Source organism: Anser anser, assembly GCF_964211835.1.
Source record: "Anser anser genome assembly, chromosome: 1".
Classification (NCBI taxonomy): Eukaryota; Metazoa; Chordata; class Aves; order Anseriformes; family Anatidae; genus Anser; species Anser anser.
The window spans coordinates 108,264,860-108,286,829 of record NC_139720.1 but is presented as its reverse complement, the minus strand read 5'-3'; the positions used below and the strand labels follow the sequence as shown (position 1 = coordinate 108,286,829).

The 21,970-nt window shown below is 34.6% G+C and overlaps 1 protein-coding gene across 12 annotated transcripts in view; it reads right to left on the bottom strand.

The window, feature by feature from the left end:
• Window positions 1-21,970, bottom strand: part of NCAM2 (neural cell adhesion molecule 2) — a 294,421-nt gene that overhangs the window by 57,685 nt on the left and 214,766 nt on the right. For all 12 annotated transcript variants that reach the window (XM_083820854.1, XM_083820852.1, XM_083820856.1 and 9 more), the window contains exons 10-12: window positions 19,757-19,944; window positions 16,412-16,508; window positions 5,516-5,689 (exon numbers count right to left, since the gene is read on the bottom strand). In XM_083820854.1, the coding sequence (XP_083676980.1) occupies window positions 5,516-5,689; window positions 16,412-16,508; window positions 19,757-19,944 (459 nt within the window). The remainder of the gene's footprint in view (window positions 1-5,515; window positions 5,690-16,411; window positions 16,509-19,756; window positions 19,945-21,970) is intronic.

The following is a 21,970-nucleotide window of genomic DNA, read 5'->3' as shown; positions in this document are numbered from 1 at the left end:
AAACATGAAATCACAATAAAGGAACACCACGTGAAAAATATTTGGAATATTTGGAAAACTGTAAACAGAATTACGAACTATTGAGAAGACGAGTAACCTCAGATATTGGCAGTGGTTATATCTGCATGACAGTTGCTTTTAGTTATGAACTCATGTTGTGAAGTAAATTTTCTGGGTTTTCTTCACGTTTCATGACATTTTATTCACCTTTGAATGTGAGAAGTACATTTAATTCTCCTGATGATTCAGGTCTGTATAAAAACCTGAAATACTTAAACCTAGCTTTCCCTTTACACTTCTCACTTTGCAGACTCTCTAATCCATCAATGTAATTGACTTTGAGATATTTATTTCTAATCCAACTTTTCCATCCACACGAGACTTTTAAACCCAAGATTAAGCTGGATGGAGGCCAAAAGTAGCATAGAGACAGAATTAGAGGGATGAATAACTAACATACATGCAGGCATACACACAAACTAATTTAAGTTTTTTTTTTCTTACCATTTAAAAGTAATCTATATTGCTTATAAGCTGCACCCATTCTTTAACTTTTTTTTGCAATTTTATGACATATTACAAATTGTATCATGCCATATTATCCCAAGAATTAAGATTTATTAAAATTAAGGGCTCTTTTATTCACACAATTTATTATTGTTGCAAACTATATCATTTTAGCTTATTAATATATACATGCAGTCCTACATTCTGATAATTTTCAGAGCTGTTTTAAGTTGCGAAAAATAATTTTGAATCAAGATAAACATAGTTTCTATTGAAAAAGAGATCCCATGAGGCCCACCAATAGTATCATATCTGATACAGGGAATGATCCTTTTTTATGGTTTATGCAATTTATTTTTACGGCAATAAATTATTGCCTATTGACTACAGACAATTTCTTAAATTAAACCACTCATTCAAGTCAATTTAACAGTATTATAATCAATGTAAAATTTTAGGATTCTCCAAATTGCGTATCATTTGCTGTGGTACAAGTTTGGTATAAAATTACAACACATTCTGGTGGTTTGCTTTTATATATATTTTTTTTTTCATCCAATTATTTAGTGGTCTTAGAGTGCTTGCCTGCAGGTCAGCTAAATGGAGAACCAGATTCTAAAGCTGAATTCACAACCCATAAATGTTTTCCATATGACTTATGCTATTATTTAAAATGTACAAAAATCTCTGAGACTTCATGTAGTTCTAAATTTCTGGAGTACACACGTGATATTCCAGAAGTGCAGAAACACTCCTTAGGAATAGAAAGTGTCATTTTAGAATTGAATGTGATGAAAATTCTTGTCATAGAGAGCCAAATCTGACAGCAATGCCAAGGAATTGAGTGTCTCAAATACTTACTAAAAATATATGTTCCCACTCGAGCAGGCTAATGAGCATTTTTTCCTTCTGCTTTCACTGCTTGCAGTAAACGCTAATGTCTTGAAGATTTTTAACTATTAAAATAATTTTGAATGCTGACTAACCCTACCAAAATATTTGCAATTTATTTGTTTGATCTACAAACTAGGCTGCCATACTCTACTTAGTCATTAAGCCCATTAATAAAATTATTAATTTATATGGCCTTCTTATCTCTCAGAAGTCCATTTGTCATTCTTCCTAGTTTAATGGTGAAGCATTGTTACACTGCCAGAAAGTCTTTAATAAGAAACTGGGTCCGATTTCATGCATTAGTACAAAGGAAGTGTACAGTATAAAACCTACAATGTAAGATGTAGTACATGAGAATGGTTATTAAGCCATATATTAGATTTCCTCTCCATGACAATAACAAGTAATTGCTATATTTTAACATAATTTCTTATTTTTGTTTCTGAAATCTCAGCAGAAAATCATACAGTGTGAGTTTCTAAAGTCTTCTGAAAGAATGTCTGCTCATCTGATGACTATCAAGAAGTCTTCCTTAAAGACAAAAAATGAAGTTCAGTAGCGTTACCCAAAAACCTGAGCAGTACATACAAAAAAAAAAAAAAACAAAAAACACCACATTTTCATCAGTCATATACTCTGGGGCTCCCTACCCTGCACAGGCTCAGGCCACTGGCGGGCCAGGCTCCATCTCCCCGGAGCCCTGCCCTGCCCAGCCATGGGCTGACCCATCTGGGCCCACACATGGGCCCATGGCCTGGCCTGGCCTGGCCAAGGCCCAGCCCTGGTAGCAGGGAGCTGCCCAGTGCCCAGTGGCAGGTGCTGGGGCTGACCCGTGGGGTGCTGGGTGGCTCTGCAGCTGGTGGGGTGGTGGGGCAGGGCCTGCCTGCAGACCCTGCATGGCCCCCCTGGGAGCCTCCAGAGCCCTGGCCCACGGAGAGCCCCACCACGCCCTGGGACTATAGGGCTGAAATGTACTTGTAACAAGACAATTTTCATATTCAGCAGAGCATCTAGTAAGTGCAGGAAAATCTATCTACCATTTGCTTGCTGATCTCTTGTCGAACTATGCTAGTGTTGATTAAGACTTTTAAATCCCTAAATAGCCTGAAGTTTGCGTATCAGAATGATTACTTCACTTTTTGTGCTCTCCTTCAATAGCTGCAATCAGTGCGGCCTTTCAAATGAAATCTTCTTCATTATAAAAGACAAAGGAGAGGGAATAGGGAAGCAGATATTCTTGGATACAGCTCCAGGACTCCGGAATTTTTTCCTTAATTTGATCAGAAAACATTTCAAACTAGTACCGTTTAAGAAAAAAGCCAACATCTAAGGGAGACTTTGAAGAAACGGGCAAGGAGCATCCCAGATGAAATGAATTGCAAGCTATTTGAACAGATTTGCACAGAATTCATTTCATATTGCTTAATTTTCCTAATTAAACTTGCAAGAAGGCCTAACAGCTTCAGTTAGGATTTTTCATATAAATAAAAACAACTATAATCCTACTTCTAGAAGGCTTTATACATGGCTATTAGGTCATAATTATGAGAAAATTAATGACTTGTTAGTGTTAGTAGCAATTCATTTGAAAGCTTTTTGAAACATCAATCATTTGCTAACACTTTATTTATAAACTAACTTCTATAACTACCTTGCCATGATGTTTGTTCCATTTAAAAATATATATATATTGTTCATTTTATCGGTTTATAGCTGTTCTTTATTGACTGCATGAAGACAACCACACCATTCCTCCTGGTCACAGCACAGGGGGACCAGAAGACCCACTTCAGCCTTGACAGTCCCTGTATTGGAAGACTAACAGTCTTTCAGGCACTACTTTCACCAGCATGTATGTTCTTCTGCCTTTCCCCATTAAAGACAGTCTTGGAATTTACACATTACCTACACTGTGGCAAGAAAGGGCTGCAGTACTGTTTTATTGCTCCTGAGTTAAATCAATCTGACCAAAAGCAATCCTGTAAAATTGCAGCACGGTTTAGCACTGGCTGCTGGGAAAAAAATCATGAGTCATGCATTATGTATGCATCATTACTCGAGTTGTGCAAGCAGTTAACCATACCTGTGTAAAAGGGTTTATATCTGCATCTCAACCATAAACCTGTCTCAAAAATTTGAACAGACAAAAACAGTGATTTTGTTTCCATTAAAGAATATTGACCAAGTATGGAAATTATGATGACTGAACTACAAACTGTAACACAGAATACTAACTACATGTAGTCTAAACACCATCCCCCCTCAAACCTCTCTCAGCCAAGCAGGTATTGAGGTATCGCAGGAAAGTGGTCCTTAGCACAATGAGAAACTGCCTCTAAAGCATGTAATATTTTTTATCATTCAAAAGACTTACAAGTATCTTTAATGTCTTAAGGAAGGATAAAGAAAAAAAAATAAAAGCCTTCACTCTAATAAAAGCTTCATTAAAAATGTTTTCGTGAACTGAAAATAGGGATTCAGAAGAGGGTATCTCAGTGTTACCTACCATGAAAATGTAAATAAGCCCAGAAAGAATGAAGAGAGGTTTAAGTGGATGTTTTAGAAGACTTGCTAAAACCCTCACAGGAAATAGGAAAAGGATGATTTTTTCAAAAAGACTCCAGTTACAGTTAACAGTATTGTCATAAAAAATACACTAGTACTGTTTTTTTCAATCTCCATCTTGGAGGACCTTTTCTGCTCTCGGCTGTTCAGTCCTTGTTTTGGCAACATATCTTTTTTTTTGGGGGGGGGGGGCCATATAGTATGTTACAAATAGAACAAAATTTTAACTCATGGAGTATCTGCAAGAGCTTCTGATAAATGCCTTTTTGATCCCTTTTGATTTCCCTATCAAATTATGTAGTGTAGAATCAACAAGGTTTACAAAACAAGATGCCTCCTGCTTAGCAAATAAATTCTGAAGTAGCTTTTCATCTCTAACACAGTAGTTCATAGATAAATTCAGAGAAATATAGGGTATACATATATATATATTATCAGATAAATTTATTGCCAATTCATTGAAGAAAGCAGCTAAGGGAAAAAAAAGCCTCAAATGTGGTCCAAAACATATCACTAAAAGGGAAGAGGTACACAAATATCCATTAATATTATATTAATTAATTATATTAATTATATATTATATTATATATTATATATATATTATATATTATATATATTATATTATATTAATTAATGATGATGGGATGTGAAAGAGATAAAAAACTTTAGATCATATCCTACACTTATTCTCCCCTCACAGTGGTGATAGCTGCAAAACAATTAATCTCCAGCCGTATATATCATAACACTGTTGGGGTTGCTTTAACTTGCACTACCTGTTAAAAACACTGGAGAGTAAATATAGATGCAGGGGATTACTCATCTGTTAAAAGTACTTTGTTAATGTTAATCTGTCTAAATACCCTCCCTGGGCATGTACAAAGAACTCTTGTCTATTCTGGGAGGCTTACAGAAGTGATAAGAAGGCCTTTAGAGAAGTGAAAAGACGGCATAGACCTGGTAATGAACTGTACCCATTTGTAGCATCCCCACCAATATAATAGATACAAAACAATATAATATCCAACAAATGTATATAATGCATCACTTGTTGAACAATACTTTATAGATATGCTTTTGAAACAGATATAATGAAGATAAACAGGCATGTAGAAAAGTTCCTAAGTAGTTAAAAATCAGTAGTTAATCCCCAGGATAAAATATCATGCAATAGCTTACTCAACATTTTAAGTTAATTGCGTATGTAATGCATATTCTCAAACTAACTCCTCTGTGATTTCTACTATCTTTGAAATTTATAGCTTCAAACATACTCTTTGTCTCTACTTGACAGGAAAATGAAAAAAATGTGAAATAACCATGAATTTGTTCACCAAAATTATGTAAAACTAAAAATTAACTGTTGACATTAGATCAGAGCAAGATTCTGATCGGTGCTAGGAGGTCTGATTTTATTAACATTAACTGAAGATACAACTGCTGGACTACGAATAATGGAGAAACAGAGGATCAATTAACACACACTTGAATTCTTTTTCTTTGATATTCTTTCAATTAAAATACTTCAATTTATTTTTTGTAGACTTACTTTGAACTCCATGGGAGCGAACTATCTTCCAGGTTTCTGAGGCTACCTCTTTTACATCCACTTGGTAATGATGAATGGGCACACCTCCATGTGAATCTGGCTTATTGAATGAAACTTTGGCAGTGGTTTGTGACAACTCTAAAACCCGTACTCCATAAGGATTTGATGGCACATCTAGAAAAGTACAAACATCGATTCAATAATCAACAGCAACAAGGCAGACCTAAACTAACAGTTGATAATTTACCCCAAGAAGTCTCCTTAGCATCTTGAAGGGGAAAGAAAACATTGAACATGATGAAATAATGTTTGCTTTAGATAAACAACTTAAGCTTTCTAATATGAAGCTGTAAGAAAGCTACATTTATTTTCTTGTATGGTAAAGTCATGACAAACATTTTCCATTTCTGTCTTTTATAATATGATCTTTTTTAATAGCTAACTTTGTCACAGGCAAATGTAAATGCTGATTGATTAGTTTACTGTATAATTATGTAAAGGAGAATAACAAACTTAAATCATATTTAACAACAGGAACAGTTCTGGCTAAATAGATCATTCAGAGTCTGAATTCTTCTAAATGAGACTATGACGAGAAACTGTAGAAATCATTTGGCCATTTTCATGAAACTCTGAAACACTGCTGAAAATATAAATCCTTTTTTTTTTTTTTCTTTTTTTTTTTTTTTTAAATAGACTGGGTCCCAACCTACTAGCAAGAAATATTAAAATAAGGTTTCTTTTCTCTTTTCAGTTTAAGAAATGTTTACAAAATAGGTTAAAAGAAAGATTTTCTCTGAAATCAAAAGCAAATACATTGTTTTCAAAGTAGAATAGAACTAGGAAAATAAAGCAGGTGTTTGTACTGTTGAAATGCTAGACATGAAATAAAGGTGAAAAATTAACCTTAGGGTCAGTACATCCTCCAAAATGGAAACATTATCTTACTCTTACAGCGTATGACCAAGCTATCAAACAGAAGACAAAAAACTAACTTTTCTAATTGTCCTAGGTTATAAAGTGTTAGAATTACAAAAATATGTACTGAAAATACTAGGAAGAATTTTTTGTTCTGTGGACTGAGAATCAAGGATTTGAAACACTTATATATTCTATTCTAATACATTTGACATTTATTTGCATATCTGCTTGCAGATTTGACATTGTTTTTGTCTCTCTGGTATGGAAAGTATGTTTATAAAGAAAAGCAAGAGCTTGAGCCAAAGCTGATCATTCAGTCAGTGGGTACTGAGCCATTTGCATAAAATGTAGTCTGTATTCAAGGGCTGTCAGGCAGTTGGGAATAAAAAGAGAATCAATCTGAACTTCAGCCAGTACTGGTACTTGAATGAAAATGAGCCAAAAATTGTTATAAAATATTAAGAATGGGTTTTAGGACACACTCGGCCATGAATTCTCATGAAAAGGACACCTGCCAAAGATGCTCTAAAGGGGATGATTTATCTAACCTTTCAATAATCAGGTACCTATATTTTTCCAGAGAAAAAATCTCTTAGCAGAGTTGAGTGCCTGAATGCTAATATCATACCTCTGTGAATTCTTACAGTTACTATAGGTCTCCTGAAACCTCCAATGGTTGGTGCTCACTGGGTTAAAAACAGCATAGATATATTTACAAGGATGAATATTTTTCATATCTTTTACTTAAAGACACAACTAAATGAATCCATGAAGTTTAAGATTTAGGCAGAACGCAAATCTCATCTTGAGGGATTCAAACCTTCAAATACTTTCTTATTCAAGGAAGCTTTTCTATCACCAGGATATGGGATGTTGCAGGAAATTTTCACCCTTCTTACTGAAGTTGTATTTTTCTACAGAAAGGAATTCAAGATTCATAGGCAAACAGAATATGGCAGAATGTAACCAATTAAGCTATACATCAAGGAGAAAAGAGAACTGGGTTTTGAATCTTTTTTGAAAGGGTTGCTTAATACTTTGCTTAGGTAATCAAAATATCCATACTTTAAACTAAAATTGATCAAAAGTTGGTTTGTTTTCTAAGAAAAGGAAAGTGTGTTGAAAAAAAAACTTTTTTTTTTTTAATGATCACTCAGAAGAAAAACTAGTTCTATGAGTTGCTTGCTAAGTAACCATTAATCCCAAATTCAGAAGAGGATAAGGATTAGAACCAAATTTTGACCTTTCTCCTCCAGATTCTCGTTACAGTTGAGAGCACTAAGCTTTTTCCTGTTAGCATTAGTAACTTAAGCACTGTCCTGTGGACAGCTTCTTTTCTCTCTCTCATTCTGTTCTGACAGGAGAGGGAAAAATCCAGCATAAGTATGCCAGCAAAGCAGGCCAGGATAGCCAAAGTAAAGTAGCATAGCACTGTATGAGAGATGCAGAAACCAACTGCATGCAGAGATGAATATGGCTCTCCAGTACTGAAGATGAATGGCCTTCGCTAATTTTGAGCTAAAAGATGCTATGGATACCTACAGTATTATGAATAGTTCCTAAACACTTTTACTTCCTTTTCTGTTGTTAAAAGAGCTCAAAATAGAAACAAATTATTTTGTATAAGGTTGAATGAATATTTAATTTCACTGAGATTAGTTTCATGTTCCTTTTTGTATGCTCTTTTTATGAGTCAATTCACTGTTATTTCTGTTTGGATCAAAACAATTTTTTGGTCAATGGTGTGAATCAAATACACTTTATTTACATATCCATTCTATTCCTGAATTTCAAAATGTTAAGGAGCTCTCTTTTCCTTGTGTGTTTATGTCTGCATATGATTAACTATAATAAACATGGCATAGGAAGCAGACATCCTTAAGGAACCTTACATTCTCTACTGAAGATTCAAGAATAATTTCTGCCAAATGAAGATATGGTTCCATTTGGTAGTAAACAAAAAATGAAGCTCCAGTGAAAACCCAGTAAAATCTTTTGCATAACTAGCATAATGCTATGTGTTTAAAACTCATTGTAAAATGTATCCACAATATTATTTTATATATGCATCCCATAATATAAGCTACCCATATATGTGTAGGTAACTTTTATACAATTTTCAGAGTTGAACTACATCAGTGTTTTATTTTAAGAAAGAATGAATCACCTGAATAAAATATAACAGGAGACACATTCCTAGTCAAAATAAGAAAGAAATAATAGAGACTCCATTGAAAAAGAGCGAAATACCTACCAACTCCTTCAGATTAGGTAAATCTATAACATTTTTCCCAAAGAAGATCATTAGCAGCATAATGAACTGAATCTAATTTAGTAGTTCTCTATTGAGCATGAATTTGATCATGCAAAGTAAACAGCTCTCTGGTCCCGATCTACCTAAACACTTCAGCATTTGAGCTCTCTGTTCCCTGTCAGCTGAAATTATTTAGAGCAGATTTTTGTGTTAGAATTGTAAGGCTTTGGCTCAGTGTTTAGCAGGAGTAAAGAATAATTTGCAAGGTTATGTACACTGAAGTCTGCCCCTGGAAGGACAGAACTGTGGATGCTTCTTGTTCTTTTACTTTCTAAAACCAAACCAAACCAACCAGTGAATCTTCTAAGAGGTTAGCTATGGGCAGTGATTACTTTTTTCATATACTGTTATGGATATAAGCTGAAGTACTATACTGTAGAAAAAAAGTGTGGACAGATGTAGGTATAGTCTCTTTAGAAGTTCCACTGATATCTTTGGTGTCATTAAACTGCTGTCAAAACATGGGATAATTGAACAACAGTTCAGCTTATAAATTATGTCATTAAAAAAAAAAAAAGTATCAGTCAACTTCATCTTCTTTCCACACTATTTCTCTGCTAATGTATGATGTCAAAGAATTACTTAAAAATAAAAGAAAAAAGGACCCCAAAATATTAAGTGGAAAATTGCACTTAATATATTAGGTACTCAGTGCATAAAGCTGGTTAGCACACATGAACTTTGTGATGCATTGGCCTTAATTAAGTAGAAATTGGTTTAGTTCCAAGAACAGTACTGCAGCTGATAGAGAAATACACACGGAATTATGAGTACATATTTATCTCCACAGCTATGTAAATACTCTTTCAAGCCTATTACATTTTACTCAACCCATTCAATAAATGACCAGTCTTTATCACCAGAGATTTTCTTTTCAAGCTACTTTTTGGATAGTTTTATGGAGGAATATAATTTTATTTCTGGGAGTTTAGCAGTCCTGGTATAAATGGAAGAAAGAAGTAATGGTGTGGGAGTACGTTGTGGGGTCAGAGATTTATCTTCCAGTTAGTTCTTGTCTCATTATCTCCTGTCAACACATTCCTACTACAGTTCTGCAGCTTTTCCTGACTCCATACATCTGGCATATATACTGACTATGTCTAAATGCTGAATATAAGTACTATCAGGAGCATAGCAGGGAAAGAGATGCAGCAGGGAGTACATCTTTGGAGTTAAAGATCTTGGTGAAACAGTTCTTCCTTGTGCATCCTTGGAATGGAAAAAAAAAAATCAATATTAAATGTACAGATAAGGTCCAGTCTTGCCTTGATGTCTTTGATTGGGGAAAACTACAATAAATTTATTTTATCATATCACTGGGGGTTCTGGAAAAATAAGGAATGGATAAGGAACCAGGACCACAGCTCACACATAAATACATAAATAATAAAGAAAAATAAGATACATGCACATAAAGCAAAAACAATTGCAGTGCTGACAGTTTTACACACATGCTTATTGAATAGATTATGATATTGAATATATTGAATATATATTGAATATATTTTTGAATATATATTGAATATATTTTTACTATTACATATCCTTTAGCTGATGCTGATACAGAAGATGTACATGGCAAGTTTTAGGGCTGAGATCTAGATTTTAGATCTGCCCATGTTTTATGAAGGTAAATGGGCATTAGGCAGCAGCAAGGCAAAAGTTATACAAAAAAAAAAAAAAAAAAAAGCAGCCCAGCAATCCTAAAACAGTCAGTAAGACCCCAAAGCACTGTTTTGGCACAGAACATGACTACCTTCTTTTGTTGTATTATTTTCCAGGGAAAATAAAGTCCTATTTCTTTAATTTTATTTTACCTGTATGAAAACAGGAATATATGGAGAAACAAGGAACAACATCCATTAACCAGTCCCAAAGTGCCAGCACCAAAAATCCAGATTAGTAAACTGTTAAATTTGATACTATAGTTCTTGTCACTTATGGATCAACCTTTTTAAATCTTGAACATCAACTGATTCCATAAGACTGTTTACAGGATATAATTTCTGTGAAGCTCATTTATTGTCTTTCCCATTTCTTCATTTGCTCTTGATGTCATTATTCCCCATCTTCACTGACTTTCTGTGTATACAGGAGACTTAAGATATATTTGATAATTTGATTAATTGGGAATTCTTGATGTCTAATGACATCATAGAATGCATTTTAATTTTCCTTTTTGATTCTCTGTAACATTGCTTTAGAATGGAAACAGATATAGCATCTCTCATTTCTTAAAGTTTTATTATACATTACCATTAACATTAAAATTTATTATATGTTACCATTTCCTAAATGCTGTAAGATCCTTGGTATTCTATGGTAAACTGTGCAAAACATGAAATGGATGATTTGGCAAGACAAGTTTGTAATTCATCATCAGAGCTGTATGATGCAACTAATTTTCAAACTGTATGCACTTCTTATTGGTGTGGTTTCTGCCAACAGTTGCTCCTGTTAACAGTATGTCACTGTAGGTCTCCGTGCTTAGCTGCAATTCCAGGCATGATGTGGTGAGATGTTCAAATTTCATCAAAAATAAAAGTATCCTCCTATGTGCAAAGACTGAAAGAAAAACTAAGGCAAAAAGGCAAATCAACTATTCATCTGAACTTTCAACCCCTTTCCTGTCCCAGAAGAGAGGAAAGAAGGGGAAAGGGAAGTCTAGAGAAAGTAAGGCCAGGAGAGCCTTGGAGGTGAATCATGGTTTACATTTAGGGTCTCTGGATTCAGTCTAACTTTATACTGTCATGTGCAAAATACACATCAATATCGAAAGGAAAGAATTGAAAAAAAAATCCAGTTTAGCTGTCATAACTTCAACATTTACCATTTTAAGATAGTAAATTATCTATTCCAACAACATTGTACTAGATCATTGATAGCCATACAGTTTTCTATTTGTCTACCCAAAAGCATTTGAAATAACAATAATGAGATCTCAACAAAAAGGAAAAATGCTTTACTAGTTAATAAAATCTACCTACATACTGACATTTCACATTATCTACGACTAAACTTGATCTGGGCAAATCTAGGAATATCTGTGCTCACCTCAGGCTCTGAAAGCCATTGGGACAATCTGCCAAGCTCACCTGCTTGTCAAAGCCTAAGCCTGTCATAGAGAAAAAACAGAGTATAAGTAGACTTCTAAAACAAAAGCTGTGGATGTGATGTGAGGCAATTCATTTGCAGTGGCAAGAAATGAAAAAGACTGTGGATCTTCTTGTATTTTACATGTTACTCACACACCAATTTAAATGCTTAAGCAATGAGAAAAGAGGATGTCACTCATGGTGTTTTCAAGGGTTGATCACTACCAGTCAGGTGCTGAGCACGCCTAAGTAAGCCTTCAATAAGCACTGAAGATTCTCAGCATTTTGCAAGTAATGGCACCTTTCAGTGTGAAAGCTTGAATAGGTTGCAGTTCTTCAGTTGCTGTGAAAGATTTAAATGACATTATCCAGAGTTCAGGCTGATTTAGTAGCTCTGTATAATTACAGTGAGCAAGTATAGTACTTCTGTCATACACACTGCTATGGTTGCAAATCTAAATTTTGAAAGAAATCTTTTTCTGTCACCAATAAGCCGTATTTCTTAAGGAGGGGCAAAAGAAAAAATATAATGATATCGTGCCATATGATCACGTTTTAACTAGTAGTAATAAAAAAAAACACAAACAACAACAACAAAAAAAACCAGTTTGAATCTTCTGAAAAAAAAAAAAAAACAAAGCAGAAAAATGGAACAAAACATGAAGCAATAAGTCATTCCTGCAGAATTTTAAGAGAAAACAATTCAGTAAAATGATTGTTATTTGTAAAATTTACCCTAGCAGGATACTTTGCTTATTACAGTCTCCTAGCTGGAAGAAGTATTTATTTTTCTCTGACAGATCCATTGGAATAGTCTGTTACACCCCAGCATTAGTACTTACAGTCAAAGTGACAAGGAAATCCAGGCTCTATTTAAATGCATGAAAATAATGTTTATTTGGGAAATATCAGTCATTAGGACTTCCTGATTTACTGAAGTAAAACAATAGGGGTAGTAAAACTAGGAAGAAAGCTGCATACAGCATTTTGTTCCTGTAATTATGATGATGTTTCTATCCTCTCTCTCCCTGACTATTTTTCATTTCCAGTCAACGTTAGCTTAAATGCAGAAATTATAACAGAGAAATACATGTTTTATTTGCTGTTTTTTTTTTTCCCCACCAAAAAAAGGCTATTTAGGTACAAATGCTAACAATGTCAGTCTTTCAAGATAGTGTATATTATGCATTACACTGCTGTAAGGATTATCCAGCGCAATGGAGTCCTGACGCCCTCAAACCCCACATAAATACTATACCACAATGACATATTAAGGATATATGTTCATCATAATTACTACAAAATTTAAATTTATTCTATTTTCTATTTCATTTCATGTTATAGAATGTCCATACATAGCTCATACTTAACATAATAACTTCCCATAATGCTTTGTTAATTTCACTAAATATATACCGATTTACCTTTATTTGTTTACAACCCCAATACATAACTTTCAAAATTGCTGATAACGTTTTCTGTGGAATTGACTGAAAAATGTTAAACAAACTCTTGCAAAAATAGAGAATAGTAAGCTGTTTGAAATACTGGAATCAGTAACATCTCTGACATAGCTGTGTTAAAAAGCCAAAACAGCTTGTATGGAGTTATTTTCTCTCGTTCGCATTTCCAGGGGCTCTCATGTGAGAATTAGCTGAAATAAAACGCATTATTAAAATACCATGTTGTTTTTCAATTAATAATGAGAAACATTTTGTATTAAAATTAATTATGTATAAAAGCAAGAAATAAATATATCACTAAAATAATAATCCTGTAGCATCACTGAGCTGTGACGTTATTGTCTGTTTTGCAAAATTAGGAAATATTCAGCAGATACAAAATATCTACTGAGATGCTACCATATGTATACACATCTTTACAAAAAAACAGTGCACAGCAGTAACCAGAATCTGACTGCCTCTGTTTCCATTGGCACAATTGCTCCACTTTTTCATCTTCTTTTGTCCTGAGAGGTAAGACACCTGAAGGATTTTTCCTTCCATTTTCTAACATCTATGTTCACGGCTTTAAAAAGGGCTTCTAGTGGCAAGTTTTTTGTTTTTGAGAGGAACTGAGAAATCATTCTTAGCAGATTTCATACTACCCTTCTACTGCTTTTCTTTTCCAGTGGAGCCTCACATGCATCGAGTCTTAGAGGTAATACTCCAGAGGCCAACGTAGCACCTAGCACTGCAGAAGAACAAGCAGAGCAAATGCTGCAGCTGAATCAATAGATACATGTGTTGCCCCAAAGAGAAAGCCGGGCTGAAGAGAAATAAACGTAACCTGTCTAAAATCAGGGGATTAGGTGCAGTCCTCGTTTGATGGATTTAATAGAAGTCTACAAATCCTATGCCAGTCACAATATTTACAAAATTGGATCCTTAGTTTCTAGAGGGTTGTCTATTTCCTAAATTAAAGGAGGACAAAAATAACATACAGATAATAGATATAGTTTACCAATTCAAATCAACACTAACTTTCTATAAATCTTGAGATTTCTTAACCAGAGACAGAATAGTTGGTAGAGAAATTAGTTAATAGTGTTTTTCATTAAAATTTAGAGCTTTTCTATTACTACCTTAATTTTGAACGTCACAAGAAGTATTCTTTTTTGTATATTTAAAGCCACAAGTAGTATTGATGAACTGTTATAATCATAATTTTAGCCTTTTTTATGGAAACTCAAGTGTTCAAGTGGTTCCATTGAAATAAATGGGACAAATGAGGTAAATGATCATGAACATGAATGAAGACCCTACAAACTGTTCTTTTCTACAACTTCTTTTCACACACACACAAAATAAATAAAATAAACAAACAAAAAAATGGTTTGGGGTATGAATTAGCTTGTGATTTTCCTTAAATTGGGGAGAGTTTTGTAAGGCAGAATATAAATTTATTGCAGGAAATTAGGACTGGATTGGGACTAAGCAACATGCAAAAGGAAGAGTTAATAGTAGAGTGTAGCATGTAGCTACCAAAGGACAATCAGATTTGCAACACAGCAAATGAAAAAGTTGTCAAATGAAGAAGAATGGATCTTCTGTATGATATAAAATCTTGCCACATCAAAATCTGTTGTTTTTTAAAAGAAAAACTATATTTGCCTATTTTAGGAAGTTAACTGCTTTGGCCACAGAACAAAGACAAAAGAAAGAGAGTACAGTATTCATGGTAAATGAATATAAATATAAATATATTATAGTATAGCATAGCATATAAAATATATTTAAATATATATAGAGAGAGTTAATGGTAAATGTTGTGTTAGAAATAATTTCCTTAGAAGAAATGGGAAAAAATTTCAAAGCTGTGAACAGCTTAGACCTAAGAAACTTCTTAATAAACAAAACAACCATTTTTTGTAACTCCTGAGACACTAAAAGAAAATAATTGCCCTATTGAGCAGTACTATAAAAATTAAAACAATTGGTAGCTTAAAAGAGGCTGTGATTGGACACTCACATTTCAGCAATGTACCCACAAAGGTCCTCCGAGTAATAGGGCTCCAAAGAGTTTATTTTTTTTTATTCAAAAAATATAACAAAAAATTACAGCCGAAACATTCAAGATCATAAAAAATATACAAGCCCTAAGTTAAAAAAAAATATATACAAGACTGGAAGTGCTCTAATCTTTATTTCTACCTCTACCTTGCAAATTTATCAGCCAGTCTGGCAGTATGGTATGACCTCAAAGTTCCATGAAGAAAATGATCTATAACAACGCATTGTAAGGGGTGTATAGCTTTCAGTTTGGCTGTAACTTTATTACTGTAAACTAAATTATAAATCCATAGATGTCATTAAAGGTGGAACAATTTGCATCACCTAAGAATGTAAATCCACATGTCGGGAGATGTCAAAGCTTGCTGAATAAGTGTTGGTCCATTCCTCAACAAAATAACATTGAAAGAAATGCTAAGAAACTCTCATTTAATATTAGTTAATAGTTAATCCTGCTGAAGTTGAAACACACAGTCATATTTTTATATTTGCCTAAGCAATGATAGATGGACCTAAAAATATTCATAAGTTCTTTAACAACTGATTGTAAAACATTTCCGAGCTTAAATTAACTCTGTCTAGCACACCAGGTCAAATTCTGCTTTTAAATAACTAGAACTGCAAATGATAAAAATTCTTTGCTCAAGTATTTCAGTCTTTTCTCTTTGGTTTCTCAAGAAAATACAGGAAAGAAAAAGGAAAAGGAATTTCCTACATCTTCCTTATTTTTACTGCCTGCAAGCCATATGTCTATCCACTGAGGTAATGAAGACACACTGTTAAAATGTAGGATGTAATAAGGGCAAAGGAAAAAAGTTAACATAATTACATTTCTTCAATTTTCAGAAGGGCTTAAAATTAAATTCAAAGAACATTCATATTTTGAGGGAATTGGCTTATTTTCCTTCAAACTGCTACTCTACTTTTAGAGGATTAAAATTAACTGCAAACATTCCATCAGAATCAAATAAACAGAGAAAATTGTGTCTGAACTTTGTTTTGATGAAAAGAGAAGAAAGATTTAAATAAACTTGTGAACGGTTTTTTAACTTACCAGCTTGACCAAGTGTATACTCCTGATATCTTGTTCCTATTCTGTTTGTGGCTGTACAGTTATACCGTCCAAAATCACTGTCAGATGTGGGAGCAATCTTTAAAATGAATACAATTTGAAAATATTACTTTCTATTCAAATAATAAAGTTCTTTTAAAAAATCAGAAATGCAAATATGTTCTATTTAACCAATATGCAGATGAGTTCTTACTTCAGCCTGTCTAGTATATTCCCCAAAATACAGATCTAGATTCACCCTTTTTCATGTTAAACTCCCCCTTTTCAAATTCAAATTAGGAAATCAAATAATGGGAAATGGTGACATTGTTTATCTCTATAATTTCACTTTTGAACAAGGAAGGAAAAAATTAATAAACTGCACATTTGTTCACAAAGACAATATTTGCACATATTTTGATTAAACTAAGCAATGATAGGTCCGAAAATTGCTGTTCCTATAGATAATGCAAGGATAATATTTTGCTTTTTTTAGTTTATGGGATTCACAATACACTGGAAATTCAGGGGTAAAAAAGAAAAGTTGCCAGGGAGCAGCATAAGCTTTCTTTGTAGTTAATCTAGTGGCTCTATAACATTTATTCTAGGTGGCATGGGTCTGTATTGACTTGTCAAAATAGCACCGAAGGGTGGATTAACTGCCAACCTATATAAATGAGCAGAACACATTTCAGTGATAGTCCAAACTTTTCTTTAAGGGAACTGTGGAGACTGTTTCTTGGAAAGCTGTGGTTTTGCAAGTGTCAAGTTATCAAAAGCCTCTTTCCTCCATGTAATTTAACATTTGAACCATGTAAAAAAATGATGTTTCAATTAATGTCAGTTAATGTCATTTTTTTTCCTGCAGAATTATTAAGGTAGTCCTGATGACTCCACCCAGTTCAATCAAAATAACTGAAATCCACTTCGAGAGGACTGTAAAACTCATTGGGAGAGGTTAAAGCTAATACGGAATCAAACAATCAAGAATGGTTTGGATTGGAAAGGGCCTTACAGATCATCTAATTCCAACCCCCTTGCCATAGGCATGGACACCTCTCACTAGACCACGTTGCTCAAAGCCCCATCCAGCCTGGCCTTTAACACTTCCATGGATGGGGCATTCACAGCTTCTCTGGGCAACTTGTTTCAGTGCCTCACCATCCTCCAATAAACAATTTCTTCCTAATATTTAATCTAAATATACCATTTTTTTAGTTTAAAACCATTACTCCTTGTTCTATCACTACCTGCCCTGACAAAGAGTCCCTTTCCTGCTTTCTTGTAGGCCCCCTTTAGGTACTGGAAGACTTGTATAAGGTCTCCCTGGAGCCTTCTCTTCTCCAGGCTGATCAACCCCAACTCCCTCAACCTGTGTTAATAGGAAAAATGCTCCAGCACCTAGATCATCTTTGCGGTCCTCCTGTGGACTCACTCCAACAGGTCCATGTCCTTCTTGTGCTGGGGGCCCCAGAGCTGAACCCAGTGCTCCAGGTGGAGTCTCATGAGAGCAGAGCAGAGGGGAAGAATCACCTCCCTCGCCCTGCTGGCCATGCTGCTTTTGATGCAGCCCAGGATATGGTTGGCTTTCTGAGCTGCAAGTGCACATTGCCAACTCTTGTTGAGCTTCTCATCCACCAACACCCTCAGGCCCTTCTCCTCAGGGATGCTTTCAATCCATTCTCTGCCCAGCCTGTATTCATGCTTGGGATTGTCCCAGCCCAGTTGCAGGACCTTGCACTTGGCCTTGTTGAACTTCAAGAGGTTTGCACAGGCCCTCTTCTCAGGCCTGTCAAAGTCCCCCTGGATGGCAGAAGTCCCTCTGGTAAACCGTGCCACACAGCCTGGTGTCATCGTCAAACTTTCTGGGGGTGCACTCGGTCCCACTGTCCATGTCACCAACAAAGATGTCAAACAGCACCAATCCCAATACTGACCCAGGGGTCAATATTGGAACACCCCTTGTTACTGATCTCTACTTGGACATTGAGCCATTGATGTCGACTCTCTGAGTGTGATCACCCAGCCAATTGATTAATATGTGATGAGGTAAGTAAAAACCATTCATGCTTACCAAGATTTAGCTAACCTGAGCAAACTCACTAAAACCAGAAGCTACATATGAGTTCTCAAGCAAAATAAACGATCAGTTATTAGAATGACTGAATATTTCCTTTCTGTCTTCTTCCCACAACATAACACAGATCTGTAAATTTATAGTTAATTCCTGTAAAGGCTACAGAGAGCAGATAATGATTTGCTATCATAGACCATTTCTCATCAGATAAATGAATTCATTTGTAATCATACATGTATAAATCAGCTTGTCATTTATTTCAAAATTCTTTATGTCATTATGCTCTATTCTGACATTGTATTACATAATGATGCACATTCTCTTGCTCCCCTCTTATCCAATTTCCCATGGGACAATCACTTAACATCTCACAGAAAACTAGACTTTTCTATTACAAGTAACGCTTCTTCTGAAAGAAGCAACAAAATAACACACATACCGTAAATTTCAAGAAATGAGGTTCATTGTTTGGACTTTAGGAAAAAGACACAGCTTATTTCAGAATATCATATACCTCTTGCTTGGGATCTGATGTAGGACCCCCACTCGTATTAGCCCTACAGCTTCTGAACCGTTTTTCCTATGGCAACTGAGAAAAATATGCTGAAGCTGCTAATACTAGATTTAAATGAAGAAAGCTAATTTCCTCCACATTTCTCACATTCAGTCAGGAGAGAGTATCTAGTTGCTGTAACAGGTGAGACCAGGACTGGAGATAGCAGTTGAATACACTTTGTTGTGAAATCATTAATCAAGGAACATGACTTGTTGTACATTACTATTCAGTAGTTCACTATTTAGTCAAGATGATACGTTTAGAGACAATAATAAAAATAATAATAATAATAATAATTGCCATCTAAACCAACTGCAGTTTAGTTTCACTTTCCCCTTCTGGTTTGGTCTTGACTGAAGCCACACATACATTTTTTATATACCAAGTACCTACCAGATAGTCACTTTAATTATTACTATCAACCCGATGGATTAATATTATATTTATGCATTTATTTACTTGCAATAAATGAAAGTCACATTAGCGTTCAGTGCAGATGCAAAACTGAACACAAGCCATGTAAATAAGGTTTATTTTCCAAATGTTCACAAGAAATGTGGAGATAAATCAGTTCATACATAGTTTTTATGTTTTGTTTTGTTTTGTTAAATTATAAATCTTAACCTTAAGCACACTGCATAAGACTTACAATGGTGCCAAACTGAAGAAATGAATTTACTAATGTCACAATGTTGATTTCCTTTTTAAGCCTTACCTCTAGAATCAGCTTTCTTCCTGCACTGTAGGTCTTCAGATGTGTTGTATTTTTTACAGGTAGAACTAATTTTCCTCTCTTCCACTGAATTGTGGCAGATGGATTTGCCAGCACTTCACATGTTATATTGATGGGATTGCCTTCCCAAGAGTAATGCATGGTTTGATTTGACACAAATGTTGGAGCATCTGAAAAAAGAAAGTAATACACAAATATGTTAACTGTTTTAGTATAAAACATACCACATAACTCTATTGAAGTACTAATCTTCTAAAGTTTTAACTGAATGCTGTTTCAATTTATTACTAACCATGGCAACATCAGTGTTCAACCCTGAGTTTTTTAAGCTCTTATTTTCATAGGTTTCTCCTCTGCTGAAATTGTTTCAGCTGAAATTCTCAGGAAAAGAAAACTTGCTAATTATATTTAACATTACGCAATATCAGGCCCTTGAAAGATCTGCCTCAGAAATGACAAAAACTGTTTCATCCCAATGATGAGAAACTCTCCAGCCAGACTCTGGGAAAGGCACAGTACATTTTGTTAGGGTGCATTATTACATGATGTTTAGGGTTCAGTGCACGAAAGTAATAGGCAGGTTCCTTCTCTTGTGACATCTGCAGGTGGTTGTGTGGATGTGGCCCTGGGTTCAATGTTCAGTCAGCACACTGACTTCCCAAGCTGTTTATTACTTCCCAATGGCTGGTGACAAAGGGAGTTGCAGTATGAAACATATATGTACACTGTTCAGTTGCTGATTTTATAGTCTCCTTTTGCCATGGAGAAATTACACTCACTCACTGAATGTTCATAGATGTGTAAATGCTTCACCAATTTCCTATCAGATCATATACTTTATGAAACCTTTCTAAAGAAAGACACTTGGCTGTGTGAATAAACCTAGAATAAAATAATGAAAGAAAAAAGAACACCTAAAATATTGCTATGCATTTTACCTACTTCAGATAAAACATTGTGCATATCAGTATGCTTTCTATTTAGGATAATCGTCATATCAGTTCCTTAAGAAATCATCAAGCTACAGACAAAGAGATGGTGCATCTTCCTCACCAACCTTGCCTGTAAATGGCTATACTAAGCATGCAGCCAAACACTGAATCGGATCCAGAGAAAACTGCTGGCTTGCAAACTAATTATATTTTTCAGATCACAATGCCAGCAGTGACAAGGCTCTTCCATTCTACTCACTGTTTCCCTGGAAAACAGAAGCAGTTTAATGGTCTCCAGAAATGAGCAGGAGTGGTTCTCTCCTGCTCCTCTGCTTCTGTCTTAGGTATATCATATTTTTGTCTATTAAATATTTATTTTGAAATCAATTTTCCATTATAATCGCACTCTTATTATAGTTTAAGAGTATTAAGTAAATATCATTTATATTACTGAAAGTGAAGGAAACACAGTTCTTAAAGAGAATTATCAGTTATAGCTGGTGCCATGGTATCTCTTTTTAATACTTGAACCATATATATTTCGATAAATAGTTGTTAAATGCTTCTAGTTGTGTCTCTGGAAATTCTGTTCTAGTCTTCTCACAATTAGTTTAACTTTAGACTAGAAAATTTCTAGTAGGTCTATCAGAGACTAGAACACATTTGACTTAACAGTAAAATTTAGCTTCAAGAATAGTTTTAAACTACTTTCTTGTTTCTGAAGTACGTTTTCAACTTCTTTTTGTGTTTACCTTTGTGCAAAAATGTAACTTTTTGGTTTTATTGTGCTTCTGGTGCATGCATACATACAGGCTGAGATCAGAGAAAACTGTCATCTGTTCTAAGCACAGATAGTCTACTACATAGCTCAACATATTTTTTTAATAAATATTCAGCCCTTATTTTTGTAAGAAAGGAGATGATTTCATCCAAGTAAGTGAAGTATGGCTTCATATAATTTTATTTACAAGACACAGGAGCTCTTCTTTCCTTTTCAGATGTTACGGTAAGTAATTCTACTGCTCTTTGATTCTCATAGACCTTTAAAAACATATTTAAACATCTAAATATCTTCTTGCAAAGAATGGACTAATAAAGAGTATTCAGGATATGACATCACAAAAATGGAGCTCTGTGAAGATAAAAGCAAACTTTGCATATGCCTGTTTTATGCTTAGGTATGATCAGGAACGTCAGAACGCCCAGTCAGACACTTGGCTTCTGGAAATGAAGTTAGCAGTGGGATCCACCTGAAGGAAAACTG